At 37.8% G+C, this 16,288-nt stretch overlaps 3 protein-coding genes across 6 annotated transcripts; all 3 read left to right on the top strand.

Annotated features, from left to right (window-relative positions):
* Nucleotides 1-301: 301 nt before the first annotated feature.
* Nucleotides 302-8,151, top strand: LOC306873122 (UDP-glucuronosyltransferase 2C1-like). Its single transcript, XM_079422172.1, has 2 exons — nt 302-507; nt 5,610-8,151. Exon 2 carries the CDS (start codon nt 5,615-5,617, stop codon nt 7,208-7,210), a length of 1,596 nt encoding a protein of 531 aa, XP_079278298.1. The 5' UTR covers nt 302-507; nt 5,610-5,614; the 3' UTR covers nt 7,211-8,151.
* LOC306873121 (UDP-glucuronosyltransferase 2C1-like) lies at nt 400-15,882 on the top strand. Of its 3 annotated transcripts, none has more exons than XM_079422169.1 (3): nt 402-507; nt 10,332-10,362; nt 14,167-15,882. In XM_079422169.1, exons 2-3 carry the CDS (start codon nt 10,338-10,340, stop codon nt 15,765-15,767), a joined length of 1,626 nt encoding a protein of 541 aa, XP_079278295.1. In that variant the 5' UTR covers nt 402-507; nt 10,332-10,337; the 3' UTR covers nt 15,768-15,882. The 3 variants fall into 3 exon arrangements, with proteins under 3 accessions (XP_079278297.1, XP_079278295.1, XP_079278296.1); XM_079422170.1 differs by lacking the exon at nt 402-507 and adding an exon at nt 8,440-8,508; XM_079422171.1 differs by lacking the exon at nt 10,332-10,362 and having other exon boundaries at nt 400-507.
* LOC306873120 (UDP-glucuronosyltransferase 2C1-like) lies at nt 406-14,000 on the top strand. Of its 2 annotated transcripts, none has more exons than XM_079422167.1 (3): nt 406-507; nt 10,332-10,362; nt 10,904-14,000. In XM_079422167.1, exons 2-3 carry the CDS (start codon nt 10,338-10,340, stop codon nt 12,508-12,510), a joined length of 1,632 nt encoding a protein of 543 aa, XP_079278293.1. In that variant the 5' UTR covers nt 406-507; nt 10,332-10,337; the 3' UTR covers nt 12,511-14,000. The 2 variants fall into 2 exon arrangements, with proteins under 2 accessions (XP_079278293.1, XP_079278294.1); XM_079422168.1 differs by lacking the exon at nt 406-507 and adding an exon at nt 8,494-8,508.
* Nucleotides 15,883-16,288: the final 406 nt, after the last annotated feature.

Raw genomic sequence — 16,288 nt, 5'->3', positions numbered from 1 at the left:
CACTTTATGAACCTGCATCAACCAACACTGAGCTGACTAATGCAGTTGTTCAAACTTGCTATGTTTGTTCTTCAGATCAGAGATGTTATTCATGTAAAGTTTAATTCACAACACTTATCTTATATGCATGTAAATGCATGCAAGGGAAACTTGCATGAGCTTAAGATCTACAGACAAATACAAATAGTCACTGGACTCCCTGCACTAGTCCTTTCATCTGGCCCTCCCATAACCTTTTATGTAACCAGAGCCATATCCTGTAAATCTGTCATATTCAGACCCAGCGGGGGAAGACGCCCCCTGGCACTTCAGTAAAAAGAGAAAATATTATGTTACTGGCTGAAGAACAAAAAGCATAACGCGATTGTACTCTGATATCAGAGAAAAACATTTTAAATAGTGTAGTTGAACGAATGTTTTACTTAATATAGTGGTAAAAAGCTGGCAAGACGGAGTTATTTGCACGTTGTGGAAGTTTTCTTGAAGAATCCTAACATTCGCGCAACGGTGAGTTCCACATGTATAAACAAGTGTTAGAAAAAAGAATAAGAAAGTGTTTTACCTATAAACTCTTTATATAGTGATCAATTGTATTATAATGCAACTGTGTAAGCTACGCGAATGCATCGATGTTTTTGAATGTATCTTTGAATTGAACGAATTGTTCTCGTGTCATTTTAGGCTGCGACTCTTATCGTTCGTTCGCCGTGGTCTCTTCTACTCAACCGCCTTTCCTGTCCTATAGCATGAATGAATGCATTCGGCGAAAGTCCCAATTTGCATACTATCCACGCTAAATAGTAGGCTATTAAATATGACTAATCTTGAATACTATTCAGGGGGATAGTATGTGAACTGGACCAGGGGCGCAACTGCACATTTCCCGAGGGGTATGCACGATTAGTGTCGGCGCCCCCCTGTATTCTAGTAGCCTCTAACTCGTGCAGAAAATTTTCTGCAAGTCAATGACCAAAAGCTCATTTCTAGCTTGTGCACGGAAGGCTACAAACTCATCAGGAGTGTAAAAAGTGGTATGAACCCCCTTCCACCTTTTTTAATGCCATAGGGAAAAAAGAGAAAAGTAAAAACAAGAAAAAAAGAAAAGTGTGTCACATAACATCCCCATTGATGGCAGACCCCAGACTGTAGAACACAATTTTTTATTCATTTTTATTTTCAAACACATGTAATATTGCTCACTTTTTAGTTAGGTAATTTTAATATATATATATATATAATTTGCCTCAAAAGTATAAATATTTTTGCCCATTTTTATATAGTAAAATTTATTTTAAAGAACATCTGCATTTTTTTCTTTCATTTTTACTTAAAGAGAAAATTTGCCATGCTAAGTGGAAGATTTCTGCCAAGATTTCACCTGGCAGAAAAACAAATACTGTTAAACTGAATGTCATGATTCCCACTATGACCAATAAATAGCAGCAGAGGATCATTTATTGTCTCCTTTACCATTTCAACTCTGTAATATAGTTCTTTTCGCATGTTTTGCTAATGGATTTATATTTAAACATTATAAAATCACTATTATAACATCATATATAGTCATCAACATCATACAACATATTATATCTACTTGGAATTACACAGATGGCCTATTTAAAATTTACAACGGCAATTTTCAGTGAAAGGTGGCTAGTTTGTCTCCTTGTTTACAATCTTCTCAGTTTCTCTCAAATGTAAATCAAATGCCCATTCACAAACGTGTAACGCAACTGAATACAATTAATTTGTACTTGATGTAATTCACAACTATCTCAATTACAATTAAGTAATAGTGAGTGAATGACAATTTTTGTTTTATTTTTGTATTACCTAGGCTCCAGGTATTTTAATAAAAGGGCTCACTAGCCTATAGCTTTATTGCTCGGTAAGCTTGGTTCTGGGTCTCAACACCCCCAAAACCTTGTTCTCCATCATGCATATGCCCACTCATGGATGAGACATGCAGATAACTATAGTCAACCTTCACTGAATTTTATATCAATGAACTCTGAAAAAGTTATCAGTCGTCAATGTTTAACATTATATTAGTTGTCGAAATGAATTCATTGCAGCATTTTTGTCATAATTAAATCGAGCTCTGTACAAAGGAAAATAATGTAAGAATGTATTTCATGCATTCAAATATGGTTTCATTTTCTTTTCAATTTTGTACTTTACAAAGCTCATTTGGCACCTGTAGCCTACCTTTTCCACGCTTTGGCTCGCGCCTGGTGCTGAGGGAAAGCTGAAGTGCACGTCTGAAAAGTTTCCCATTTGTCGTGGTCGCAAAGAGACATGGCTATTCTGCGTCTTAAGTTTTTAATAAATGCATTTTTTGAACTCATTAAAATGCTAAAAACCATTAAATAAAAATGTTGCATTGATCATTTTTATTAACTAAGCTTTTGACGTTTTATTAAAGATTTTCACAGAATGATTTTGGCAAAATGGCGCCCCCCTATGTGTGGCGCCCCTATGCACTGCATACCCCTTTTAGCCCACAAGGTCCAGGGGGCGTGGTTGGATCCAGATCCAACTCCTCCCACCTTACATTTACCTAAACCTACCCATCTCTACGCCCTGATCCCTAAACCTACCCATCTCCACGCCCTGATCCCTAAACCAACCCCATCTCCACCCCTAAACCTACCAATCTCCACGCTCTGATCCCTAAACCTACCAATCTCCACGCTCTGATCCCTAAACCCACCCCATCTCCACCCCTAAACCTACCAATATGATGTCACACTTGGATGTCCACTGCAGGATGCAGCGAGCCCTACTTGACTGAACTAGACACAGAAAATGGTAAGATTTGATTGGTAAGAAGACACGCCTGCTTCACTGAACGACTTTGGTTTAACAAAACTCACAACGGTATTGAACGAACATCATGTCCGTCGTGTATCTGTTTCACATCAGTGAGGAAACAGGAGGAATGTGTAAAAGTAACTGATGACCAGATAAAGTTAGATTCTCAGTTGTAATTTGTGAGGAAACACTTTGATGTTTAAACGCACTTGATCTGAAGTCTCTTAGTAGAGTCGATCAAATCACGTTTTAATGAATCAATGATTCTATGACTCATAACACACAAAAATCGGCCTACTTGTTGCCACCTACTGGCGAAACAATGTAAGCAACAGAACATTGAATTCAAGGTTGATTTATTTCAGTGAACTAAACGGTATGAATCTTTTTAGCGAAAAGAATCAAGATATTATATTTGCTTGTATTAAACTCCCAACCAACATTGCACTGTTCATAGAACACCGAGACCAAGTAGCAATTATTATTAATTAGAATAAAGAAACTAACACAGCGTCTTAAATTAAGGTCCGGATCATAAAATAAATAAACTCATTTACTATATTTTGTAAAAATAAATAAGTTCTCAGATTTTCCTCAGTGTCACTGAAATATCTAAGCTGTTGCTCTGTTTCTAACATAATTATGTCTTTTGTATACTGATACAAATTTGTGAAAATGGTTGGTTGCAGTGGCAGCTGGAACTTTAGAAATGGAGAAGCACACATGTCTGCTATTGATGGCAAAAATTGTACTTAGCCTATAATCTATTTATAATTATTTTGCTGTCTGTAAATTTCCTCCAAAGCAACTAGCCATATCATACGGTGGCCGAGAGAGCTCAACGTGCTGCAGATAGATAAAACACCTGCAAATAAAGAAAACAACTTCCTCAATTTTACAACACACGCGCAGCAAATGCTCACAACACAACCAAACAAAGAAACGCACTGCAAATAAAATTTATTTGGTTGTGTTGTGAGCATTTGCAGTGGGTTTCTTTATTTGTTTGTGTTGTGAGCATTTGCACCACCTGCTGTCAAAGTGATGTTTTCTTGATTTGCTGGTGCTTTTTCTATTTGCATGTGTTTTCTGAAGTTGCAGCGCGTTGAGCTCTCTCGACCACCGTAATATCAAGTTTACAACTAAAAAGTGAACTTGACAATGCTGTATATATGTTTTTATATTTTTACAAATGCTAAGACAAAAACTATGAATTAAAGACCTTACTTTAGAAATTAAACATGCTTCACTTCCTTGCTTCTTGGCTGTGCATTCCCAACCAAACCAGCCCCCCCCCCCTTCCCACCACTGGGCATGAGTAAAGTTGAAATATAACTCCAGCTCTGGAGGTAAATAACCCTTTGCTCCTTTGAGAACATGAACTTTCACTCACACACTGTAGTATACATGTGCAATAGAACTGTTATGGGAGTGAGCAGCAGGGCCAAAGAAGAGTAAACTCACTTATGTTACAACTTGACCACGATTTAGCATGTCATGTTTTCAAGGTAGAAAATATTACAGAGCTTATATAATGAAACTGGGCTGGCTTCCAGAAAAAAAAGTTTATTGAATTCATTATATATTTTCTCATATAAAAACACTCATGATAATCTCATTGACTCCCAGTGAATCATTGCTGTATAACTGAAATCTATGTTGTTCTACTACTTTTTTTATGGAAGATATACCAGGCCAAAATGCACCAATCCTTTACATTCAACATAAAAAACACATTATAGAATTTATTTCATTTTTTGTAGCTAATTTAATAAACTCATAAGCAATAAAGTTGACAACCACAGCTTGGTTATCACACAGCTTGGTTATCATACAGCTTGGTTATTGGGTGTACAGCAATGCACAATTAAGAGCTATATAAATGCCTCATTCATTTATTCATTCAGTAGAGCTACAGTAGAGTGTGGTGCTAGCAACGTCAAAGCCATGGGGTCAATTCGAATGAATGAACTGATACAATTATGCCTTGAAAGTAATGTCGCTTTGGATGAAAGCATGTAAATGTTTGGTAAAAATACCTTAATTTGATGGAATTGTGGCAGTTTTGATTCTGTACCACAGTTGTAACGTTAAATAGTAGTTCATTAACTACACCTCCACTTGGAAATGCTCTTTTCCCTATTAAAGACTGACCAACCCTTCACTTACATTACAGTATTTGTGTCGTGTCATGCACATTGAGTTTGAAGGAGAGTAAGCTGTACTTGTACTTCTTTGACTTATCTTACACTCAACAAAGGCTGACCTGGATTCTTCAGTCTACATTTTCATGTGTAAGAACATGTTTTTTAGTATGAATATGTACAGCATATAGATCTAGGAGCAATGGACCTTAATGTTGACCTGATTTATTTGACTGTCAAATATAAAAAAAGTATTTCTTTAAGCTGTTTCTCCAAAAATCTGCAGTATATTTTTATTTTGTGCACATTTTCATCTTTAATCAACATAGTAATTTATTCATTGATTTTTAGATGCCATGAACACTCATGCATCTTCCAATTAGTACAGCTTTTCTGCCCCAAAGTTAGCATTTCATTTTCAGATCACTTTGTCTATAAAGTGCATTTCAAAAGCAACATTGAAAATTTATTTGACAGTCTTTATATTCAATGCCCTGACAAAACAATAGTAGAAGGTAAAATTTATACATAAAATGTATGTGGTAAATCTTGATATTGAAAAATATGTGGTTAGTAATGAAGATGATTTACGTGATCAGCTGGTTTTGAGGTCTTTCACTGGTTCACTCATGTTCCCTTGCTTTACCACAGGTGTCATGAACGGACAGTTTTTTCAGTCGTGTGGCCATATCTTGATAACCCTTCTACTGATGACAGTTCCAGTTGTTCAAAGTGGGAAGGTTCTTGTCTTTCCTGTGGATGGCAGTCATTGGGTCAACATGAACATCTTGGTGGAGGCACTTCATGCCAAAGGTCACAATGTTACAGTCATTCGGATGGCAGACAGCTGGTACATCAAAGAATTCTCCCCTCACTACACATCAGTCACTATAAATTCTCCAGGAGGATTCGATGAAGAATTCTTTGAGACGTTTGCATTCAGACTTATGACAATTCTGAGGGAAGGTTCCACCTGGGCTCGTCTGAAGCTGGAGATAGAGACATGGCAAGGTACTTTTGAGTTGACCAAAGTAGAATGTGAGATGATAAAGAGTATGATGGAAGACCAGCAGCTAATTCACTCTTTTAGGGATGCCAAGTACGATTTGCTTCTTACAGATCCACTCTTGTTTGGAGGTGTTCTTTTGGGCCACTTCCTGAAGCTGCCCATTGTCTACAATATCCGTTGGACGATGTATAATGAAGCGCATTTTGTGATAGCTCCTTCTCCACTTTCTTATGTCCCTGTTCCGATGGTGGAGTTATCAGACCGCATGAGCTTTTTTCAAAGAGTGAAAAATATAGTGATGTACACTGTAACTGAAGCTATGGGCGCTTTACTGTTTGCTCCAAATTATGATGCACTTTGCGAACGGTTCATTGGACCAGGAGTGTCCTTCCTTACCTTAGTGCAGAGTGCTGATCTGTGGCTCCATAGAGTTGATTTTGTTTTTGAATTCCCGCGTCCCACTATGCCGAACATTGTCTACATGGGAGGTTTTCAATGCAAGCCATCAAAGCCTCTTCCCCAAAATCTGGAGGACTTTGTGCAGAGCTCTGGCGATCATGGCGTCATCATCATGTCTCTGGGAACTCTCATTGGTCAGCTTCCTGATGATGTAGCTGAGGCGATTGCTGAAGCTTTTGCAGAACTTCCGCAGAAGATCATCTGGAGGTACAAAGGAAAGAGACCATCTGCTCTGGGAAACAACACCTTAATGATGGACTGGATGCCTCAGAATGATCTTCTGGGTCATCCTAAAACCAGAGCATTTGTGGCACATGGAGGAACCAATGGGATTCACGAAGCCATTTACCACGGGGTACCAATCATTGGATTTGGGCTGATTTTTGACCAGCCTGATAATCTTGCAAAAATGAGAGTACGAGGTGTAGCCAATAATGTAGACTTTGCCACAGTGGATAAGCACTCCTTCCTTAAAACTGTCAAAGAGGTTCTTTATGATCCCTCTTATCAGGAGAACATGCAGAGGCTCTCAAGGCTTCACAAGGACGTTCCAGTGAAACCTCTGGACAACGCCATATTCTGGATTGAGTTTGTTATGAGGCACAAAGGTGCTGCTCACTTGCGCACAGAGTCTTACAAAATGCCCTGGTACTCTTATCACTCTCTCGATGTCATACTTTTCCTGCTTTTTGCTGTGACTCTAATAATCTTGACTATATATGTAGTTATAAAATATTTCTGCTGTAGAATATGCTTAAGAAAAACAAAAAACAAACTTGAATGATTTTTTTTTTTTTTAATTCAGGTAATAAGCAACTTTAGGTCATGCATTTCCTGTACATTAATGACCAAAGCTTTGAATCAATATGATGTTAATTTCATATGGTGCTCTATAGATGTTGATTTATTAATTTGTGCACGTTTAAATTTGTTTTACTGTTTTAGATTTCAAAAATTAATTATGTCAGGTGTACCATGGTTTTTATTTATATTAACTGATTTAATTTTGTTCTCATTTTGGTTTTGCTTTTCCTGTTATGCTATTATTTCACCATTCCATGCATGACCTAAATGTGTGTTGTACCAATCTGAATTAAACCTTTTGAATTGAAACAGAAATAATGCAACTAATAATAACAGCTGTTTTAATGCCTTAGCCTTTCATTTATCATATGAGCAAAGTTCATTAAAAATTAAAACACACACACACACACACACACACACAACAAAACAATTCAGCAAAATACACACAATGCCACAAGCATAGTTCAACTGATTCCCAAATGAATTATGACATGATTCTTTTTAGTGAATCAATGCATTGACCAGGGTATTCCAACCAAATCTCAAACAAACGACTTCTTGGAACTGGTTCGTTTTAGTGACTTGCATACATGCAGCTGACAACTTACTGTGTTATGTTGTACTCAAACCTCATTAAGCTTTAATAGATTAATGTTTGTTGTTTGTATGACAGTATTACCTTAAAAATACACATAAATTTTGTATGCTATTTTGTAAGAATGTATAAATGAATTAAATATTTTACAAAATTTTCGATTGTTTATTTTGATAATCATTTTTATTTCAAATTTTTATATGTAACATATAAAACATGTACAGGAAATCAATTAAATTTAGAGAATCAGTTTGATTTAAAGTTCTGTCGGGCATTTCACATGATTTTTTATGTGATTGAAAATAAAATTAAATATTTTGTTAGAGTAAGCACTGTTGTTTTTCATTATATTTGCAACCTTGACTGTGTTTGTGCCAGAGACACTCTGGTCTTTCCTGTAAAATACTCTACATGTAGTCTAATCATCTTATTCTATAGTGTTGATATGAAATACTGGCCATGCAATGCACTTAGCTAGTCAACATCCAGGTAATTACACAACAAAATTCTAAATGGTAGCTCATTAACTAGGGCTTTGCAGGTAAATGCCCTTTGCCCCGTTAAAGACTGTTAAATGAGCATATCAGTGTGCACAACGAGACCAAAGGAAAGTAAATACCTGTAGTTGTGTGGCTTATGCTACGCTCAAGGCTGACCTGGTAGTGATACTGCATGCTACATGGGTAAGGATATATATTTTAATATGAATAGCACAGAGATCACAAGGAACTAGGGCTGTATACCTTGGAGAACCTGGCGATACGATACATACCTCGATACACAGGTCACGATTCGATACGTACCTCGATACAGAGCTGTCTCGATACGATTTGATACAATGTGACACGATTCGATACGATTCAATAAAAATACATGGGCCAGAGCCAATTAGTTAATGCTGAACACATTTACTCAACAAACAGAACTCTGCATTTGTCTTCAATTTAATGAAGACAAAAGTGCATTATAACAAAGTGCATTTTGCTTAAATATTTGCAACTTTAAGTGCTCTGATTAATTGTACACAAATTGTATTAATCTGGAAATTACCACAAGTCAACATTTAACTTTCCAAGGGTACAGTCTGAGCTCACACAAGCACAAACTCTTCTTATTATTCTTAACTTCTTATTAAATCTTCTTATAATTCTTTTTTGTGACACCATGTACTGCCATAACATATTTCACTATGAAATCACTTAAAGGTGCCATAGAATGCATTGATACAGTATTTTAAATTGTTCTCTGATATCTACACAGAAGGTATGTGGCTTAGGTAAGGGCAAAAAATCTCCAGAAACGATTTTACATGTCCATTTACAACCCTAGGATTTCTCCCTAGAATGAAACGGTCTGTTATTGGCTTATTTGGCAGGGTCATGAATAATAATGAGCTCTGCTCTGATTGGCTGTTTCACAGTACGGCTCATCAGCAAGAAGGAAGCACAGGGAGGAAAATATATATTTAAATACTTTCTCTCGCAGTTATATCGTCGGGTAATTATACTGTATATAAAACGCGGGCATCAGGGAGCCGTTATTAATATGCGAGGCATTGAAACTGCTTTTGAACGATCCATCGATCGCGTTATAGTTTCACTTTCAAGAGACGCGATCACACAAACTATGTTTACATTATGGAGCAACAGTACTTACCACACATTTCACAAGATCAGATGCTTGTCAGTGGTGCTCAGGATCTGTAAGTCATTCGCCATCATCCTCATCTCTCCTTACTGAGAGTGAAATCTTATGTACTGTAACAGGCTACCGCTAGCAAGGAGCTAACCATGTCCCTTTAGTGGCTCGCGTTATTTGCTTTCTGTGCCTTTCTGAATACAGACACCAACCCATCCCTGAACTTCACACCCCCTGCACGGCCTGGAACATAAAATGTATTTTGTTATTTTCGCTGTTGTCCGCGCTTGTTTATTTACAATACCTGCAGAGCTTCTGATGGTTCGGCCGGCTTAGAACAAGGGCGGGTTTATGCAAATGTTGGGGGCGTAGTGATCCCGACTGTTGCGTCACAGTTGGTGTTATGTTCTGATTCGCCTGTTTTTCAGTGGTCTTTTTTAATCACGAGATTTACATATGAAGGAGAAAACTATGGTGTTTGAGGCTCACTGTATGTCATTTCCATGTACAGAACTGTTATTATTTAAATATGCCAGGGTAAAGACAATTTTTCATTCTATGGCACCTTTAAATGCTACATCTTGCTTTAACATTTTCCATGAGTTTTTTTGAAACTCGCGGGCGCCGCTGCGCCCCCTAATGGCTGGGCGGAGTATCGATACTAAGGGCTAGAATATCGATACTGTATCTTTTTTTTATTATATCGGTATGTATCTAAGAATCGATATTTTGAGCACACCCCTACAAGGAACAATATAACTTAATATTACTACAAGACGTGTTTGCTGTTTCCTCACCAATTAGAAAAATTTAGATTTTTATTTGATATTTGCCTTGCCTTCATATGGGTGTTTTTTCTGTTTTGCAGATTTGAATGCCATCTAGTAAACACAAACCAGGTGAGTATATGCTCTCGGTCACTAGAATTAAGTATTGTGTCTTAGAATTAAGTTTATTCACAACCGCCTCATGCAGAAACATGTGGCTCATTGCAAAGACATTGCATGACACATTAAAATGGCATTTTGTAAAATTGGCTCAAAATAGCAAACATGTTTGATATCCTACTGAATGGAATCACAGTTTGAAACACAAAATTCTGAGTCGGAGCCCATCATATGCGATGCGATTTTCAGCTAAATCTGTAAACTCTTGACTGCCCAATATCTGCAGACTCGCTCTGACTTTCAGCAACTAGCATTAATGCACCCAGACTGCAAATCTGGGCAAAATGTGTAGTGTTGCTTCTTTGCTTTGGCTCCTCTTAGTGCAGCTGCCGTGCCTCAACACTCGCTAGCATTTCAGTTTACAATCTGTTCAAAAATGTCACAGACAGATGCAATGTTGAAATTAATGAACAATTTATACTTCAATAATATTACAATGTGACATACTCAACTGGTTCTATCAGTAGGTTATTCTTACTCTGTTGGTTTACAGCAGGTGCCATGAACAGACAGATTTTTCAGTCGTGTGGCCAAATCAGATTAACCCTTCTGCTGCTGATGACGGTCACAGTTGTTCAAAGTGGGAAGGTTCTTGTCTTTCCTGTGGATGGCAGTCACTGGGTCAACATGAACATCTTGGTTGAGGCACTTCACGCCAAAGGTCACAATGTTACAGTCATTCGGATGGCAGACAGCTGGTACATCAAAGAATTCTCACCTCACTACACATCAGTCACTATAAATTCTCCAGGAGGATTCGATGAAGAATTCATTGAAAGGTTTGCATTCAGACTTATGAAAATCCTGAGAGAAGGTTCCACCTGGGCTCGTCTGAAACTGGAGACAGAGATGTGGGAAAATTTAGTAAAGATGTTTAAAATAAAAAGTGAGATGATAGTCAACATGTTTGAAGACCAACAGCTAATGCAGTCCATAAATGACACTAAATATGATTTGGTTCTTACAGATCCAGTTGATTTTGGAGGCATTCTATTGGGTCACTATCTCAAACTACCCATTGTCTACAATGTCCGTTGGACAGTGTGCAATGAGGCTCATTCTGTAATAGCTCCTTCTCCACTTTCTTATGTTCCTTTGCCAATGCTTGAGTTATCAGACCACATGAGTTTCTTGGAAAGAGTCAAGAATGTTGCGATGTACATCATAACTGAAACACAAGTCGCTTTTATGATTGCTCCAACGTATAATGCACTTTGCGAACGGTTCATTGGACCAGGAGTGTCCTTCCTTACCTTAGTGCAGAGTGCTGATCTGTGGCTCCATAGAGTTGATTTTGTTTTTGAATTCCCGCGTCCCACTATGCCGAACATTGTCTACATGGGAGGTTTTCAATGCAAGCCATCAAAGCCTCTTCCCCAAGATCTGGAGGACTTTGTGCAGAGCTCTGATGATCATGGCGTCATCATCATGTCTCTGGGCACTCTCATTGGTCAGCTTCCTGATGATGTGGCTGAGGCGATTGCTGAAGCTTTTGCAGAACTTCCGCAGAAGATCATCTGGAGGTACAAAGGAAAGAGACCATCTGCTCTGGGAAACAACACCTTAATGATGGACTGGATGCCTCAGAATGATCTTCTGGGTCATCCTAAAACCAGAGCATTTGTGGCACATGGAGGAACCAATGGGATTCAAGAAGCCATTTACCACGGGGTACCAATCATTGGATTTGGGCTGATTTTTGACCAGCCTGATAATCTTGCAAAAATGAGAGTACGAGGTGTAGCCAAGACTGTAGACTTTGCCACAGTGGATAAGGACTCCTTCCTCAAAACTGTTAAAGAGGTTCTTTATGATCCATCTTATTGGGAGAACATGCAGAGGCTCTCAAGGCTTCACAAGGACGTTCCAGTGAAACCTCTGGACAACGCCATATTCTGGATTGAGTTTGTTATGAGGCACAAAGGTGCTGCTCACTTGCGCACAGAGTCTTACAAAATGCCCTGGTACTCTTATCACTCTCTCGATGTCATACTGTTCCTGCTTTCTGCTGTGACAGTCATAACTCTCACCATATATGCAGTAATCAGATATTTTTGCTGCAGAATATGCATGAGAAAAACAAAAAACAAAAGGAAATGAGTTAAGGTCATTGCACACTGAGTCCAAAATTTTTGCATGCGTTTTTCTGTTTTCCCCATCCTTTCCTATCAATATGCATGCTACGGATGCGAAAATACAGAAAATCGAACCTGATCCGAATTTGTTTTTGAAGGACGAAAGTTTCGGAGGCAGTGTGCAAACGTGATTGACACTACGTGAGTTCGTATTTATTTTTTAACGTGCAAACATTTCGTACAAAAATTTTGGACTCAGTGTGAAGAGACCTTTTAAATTGTTTAATCGACAATATTTGTGTTGTACTGTAGAGCCTCTACAGCTTTAATGTTTGTGTTCAACTATATTCAGATCTGGTTTAAATAAGTAAACAGGTCAAGCTCTTAATTAAAATTATTTTCATGTGGTGATTAATAAATGTTGATTTATTCAAACCATATTACATTCTAATATTTACTCTATATATGAACAAATATTGTACAAACATGCAATTTTTACAGTGTCAAACATATTTTCATAAATATAACTAATGTCTTAGTGTTCTTCTCAGCTCCTGATCATCCTGTCATCAATTATTTTTGCAATATAAACCATCTGAGTGTACAATAATACAATTAAAAATTTGGGGTTTTTGGCATTCACTACTCCAGGCTTCAGTGTCACATGATCCTTCAGAAATAATTCTAATATGCTGATTTGCTGCTAGGAAACATTTCTTATTACTATCAATGTTGAAAACAGTGCAGCTTAGTATTTTTGTGGAAACAATGATATATATTTTTTCAGGATTCTTTCATGAATATAAAATCCAGAATTCATTTGAAATAGAAATATTTCGTAACATTATACATGTCTGACACTTTTGATCAATTTAATGCATCCTTGTGGAATAAAAATATTAATTTCTTTAAAATAACAAATCTTACAAATCTTACGGACTATAAATATTTGAACGGCAATGTATAGATTCCTTTTATATCTTCTGGCTGACCAGAAGAGCACAGTGCCTGTTGTCCCTTTCACATTGTGAGAGCAGAATAAAAAGAAAGGCCAACTACCCATAATCCAGCGTTTGATAGAATTAAAAGAGCTCTTATCATAGGAGTTCTTATTATATCAGTATCACATTAAAAATGCCAAGTGTTACTGTAGTTTACTAAGGGATAAAAAAGAACATGATTGGAAATTTACAACCCAGTCTATCAAAGTGACGGAGAGTAGTATTTGTAGTGCATCCTCTGGTAGGGCCTGATCTATTGTGGGTTTAGCGGTCTTAAAAACAGACACGGCTGCAGAAAAAATGCCTCTGTATTTGATGTACTGTGTGATTGTTATATTTTGACCTTCTTGAACTGTGCTAAATGATGTTGAAATTCTACTAAATCTAAATGGTTGGGGGTTCATGGCTGTTATTTTGTGTTGCAATGTGACAAATTAATTTTTTAGTAGAACAAATGACTGATTTGACTTTTCTACAATTTTTCTCACTGTATTGTAATAAATTTATTGAATGCAACATCCACTTCCTTATTGTTACTTAATTACTGAGTTCACTTATTTTTGTTTTTGTTATACAGCTAAACTGTTGCTGTACTATATTGCTTAAAAGGGGTGGTGCTGCAAGATGATTTATATATGGATATAAATTTAAAATGTGCTTGTTCTCTTGCTTTGCAACAGGAACTATGAACGGACAGGTTTTTCAGGTGCTTGGGCCAGTCGTGTTAACTCTTCTGCTGATGACTGTCCCAGCTGCTCAAAGCGGGAAGGTTCTTGTCTTTCCTGTGGATGGTAGTCACTGGGTCAACATGAACATCTTGGTGGAGGCACTTCACGCCAAAGGTCACAATGTTACAGTCATTCGAATGGCAGACAGCTGGTACATCAAAGAATTTTCCCCTCACTACACATCAGTCACTCTGAGGTCTGAAGGAGGATTTGGTGAAGAATTCATTGAGATGTTTATATCAAGACTTATAGGAATTATGAGGGAAGGTTCCACCTGGGCTCGTCTGAAGCTGGAGATAGAGATGTGGCAAAATTTTATAAAGATGATTGGAATAGAAAGTGAGATGATAGTCAACATGATTGAAGACCAGCAACTAATGCAGTCCATAAAAGACACCAAGTATGATTTGATTCTTACAGATCCGGCGATGTTTGGAGGGATTATAGTGGGTCACTATCTCAAACTGCCCATTGTCTACAATGTCCGTTGGTCAGTGTACAATGAGGCTCATTTTGTTATAGCTCCTTCACCACTTTCTTATGTACCTTTTCAAATGCTGGAGTTATCAGACCACATGAGTTTCTTGGAAAGAGTGAAGAATGTAGTGATGTACACCATAACTGAAATACTGCTTGCTCTCTTGATTTCTCCAATTAATAATGCACTTTGCGAACAGTTCATTGGCCCAGGAACATCCTACTTTACTTTAATTCAGAGTGCTGATCTGTGGCTCCATAGAGTTGATTTTGTTTTTGAATTCCCACGTCCCACTATGCCAAACATTGTCTACATGGGAGGTTTTCAATGCAAGCCATCAAAGCCTCTTCCCCAAGATCTGGAGGACTTTGTGCAGAGCTCTGGTGATCATGGCGTCGTCATCATGTCTCTGGGCACTCTCATTGGTCAGCTTCCTGATGATGTGGCTGAGGCGATTGCTGAAGCTTTTGCAGAGCTTCCGCAGAAGATCATCTGGAGGTACAAAGGAAAGAGACCATCTGCTCTGGGAAACAACACCTTAATGATGGACTGGATGCCTCAGAATGATCTTCTGGGTCATCCTAAGACCAGAGCATTTGTGGCACATGGAGGAACCAATGGGATTCAAGAAGCCATTTACCACGGGGTACCAATCATTGGATTTGGGCTGATTTTTGACCAGCCTGATAATCTTGCAAAAATGAGAGTACGAGGTGTAGCCAAGACTGTAGACTTTGCCACAGTTGATAAGCACTCCTTCCTTAAAACTGTCAAAGAGGTTCTTTATGATCCCTCTTATCAGGAGAACATGCAGAGGCTCTCAAGGCTTCACAAGGACGTTCCAGTGAAACCTCTGGACAACGCCATATTCTGGATTGAGTTTGTTATGAGGCACAAAGGTGCTGCTCACTTGCGCACAGAGTCTTACAAAATGCCCTGGTACTCTTATCACTCTCTTGATGTCATACTGTTCCTACTTTCTGCTGTGACAGTCATAATTCTCACCATATATGCAGTAATCAGATATTTCTGCTGCAGAATATGCATGAGAAAAACAAAAAACAAACTAAAATAATGAGGATGAATATGTACTTGTGTGATTTGCATTTCTTGCATAACTTTCCTACTTTGTATGAAATGAGGTTTAAAATAAATAGTGTTATTTAAACATCTATCTGTCTCAGCCTATCTCCAAATATACTTTATAAAAACAAGAATACTTACGAAATTATATTGTGGAAATAATATATTTTTACCTGCCCAGTTAGCAGTATAATGTAAATTTTTACAGTGTCTCATACCATTTCTTTCCCAAAGGCATTTTTCATCAATGGAAAACAATAAACACATTTCATTACTTGACATTCAGCAGACATGTTTTATTCTGAATGACACAAGCAGTAGTGACAGTTCCACTGGGGCAGCCTGTTTACTGTGATTATGTATTGCTCAAGAGCACAATGGAAGCCGATGTCTCCAGTTTATGATTCACGTCTTTGACTTTTGTGTTAGCAGTCTAGATCAGGATGTAATCTTCGATCCCCTAAAGCAGTGGTTCTTAATTCCAGTCCTGGGGACCCAAAGCATTGCACATTT

The sequence above is a fragment of the Barbus barbus genome (genome assembly GCF_936440315.1).
Source record: "Barbus barbus genome assembly, chromosome: 7".
NCBI lineage: Eukaryota > Metazoa > Chordata > Actinopteri > Cypriniformes > Cyprinidae > Barbus > Barbus barbus.
Note: the sequence above shows the minus strand (reverse complement) of the source record. Positions and strands in the feature narration are given on the sequence as shown.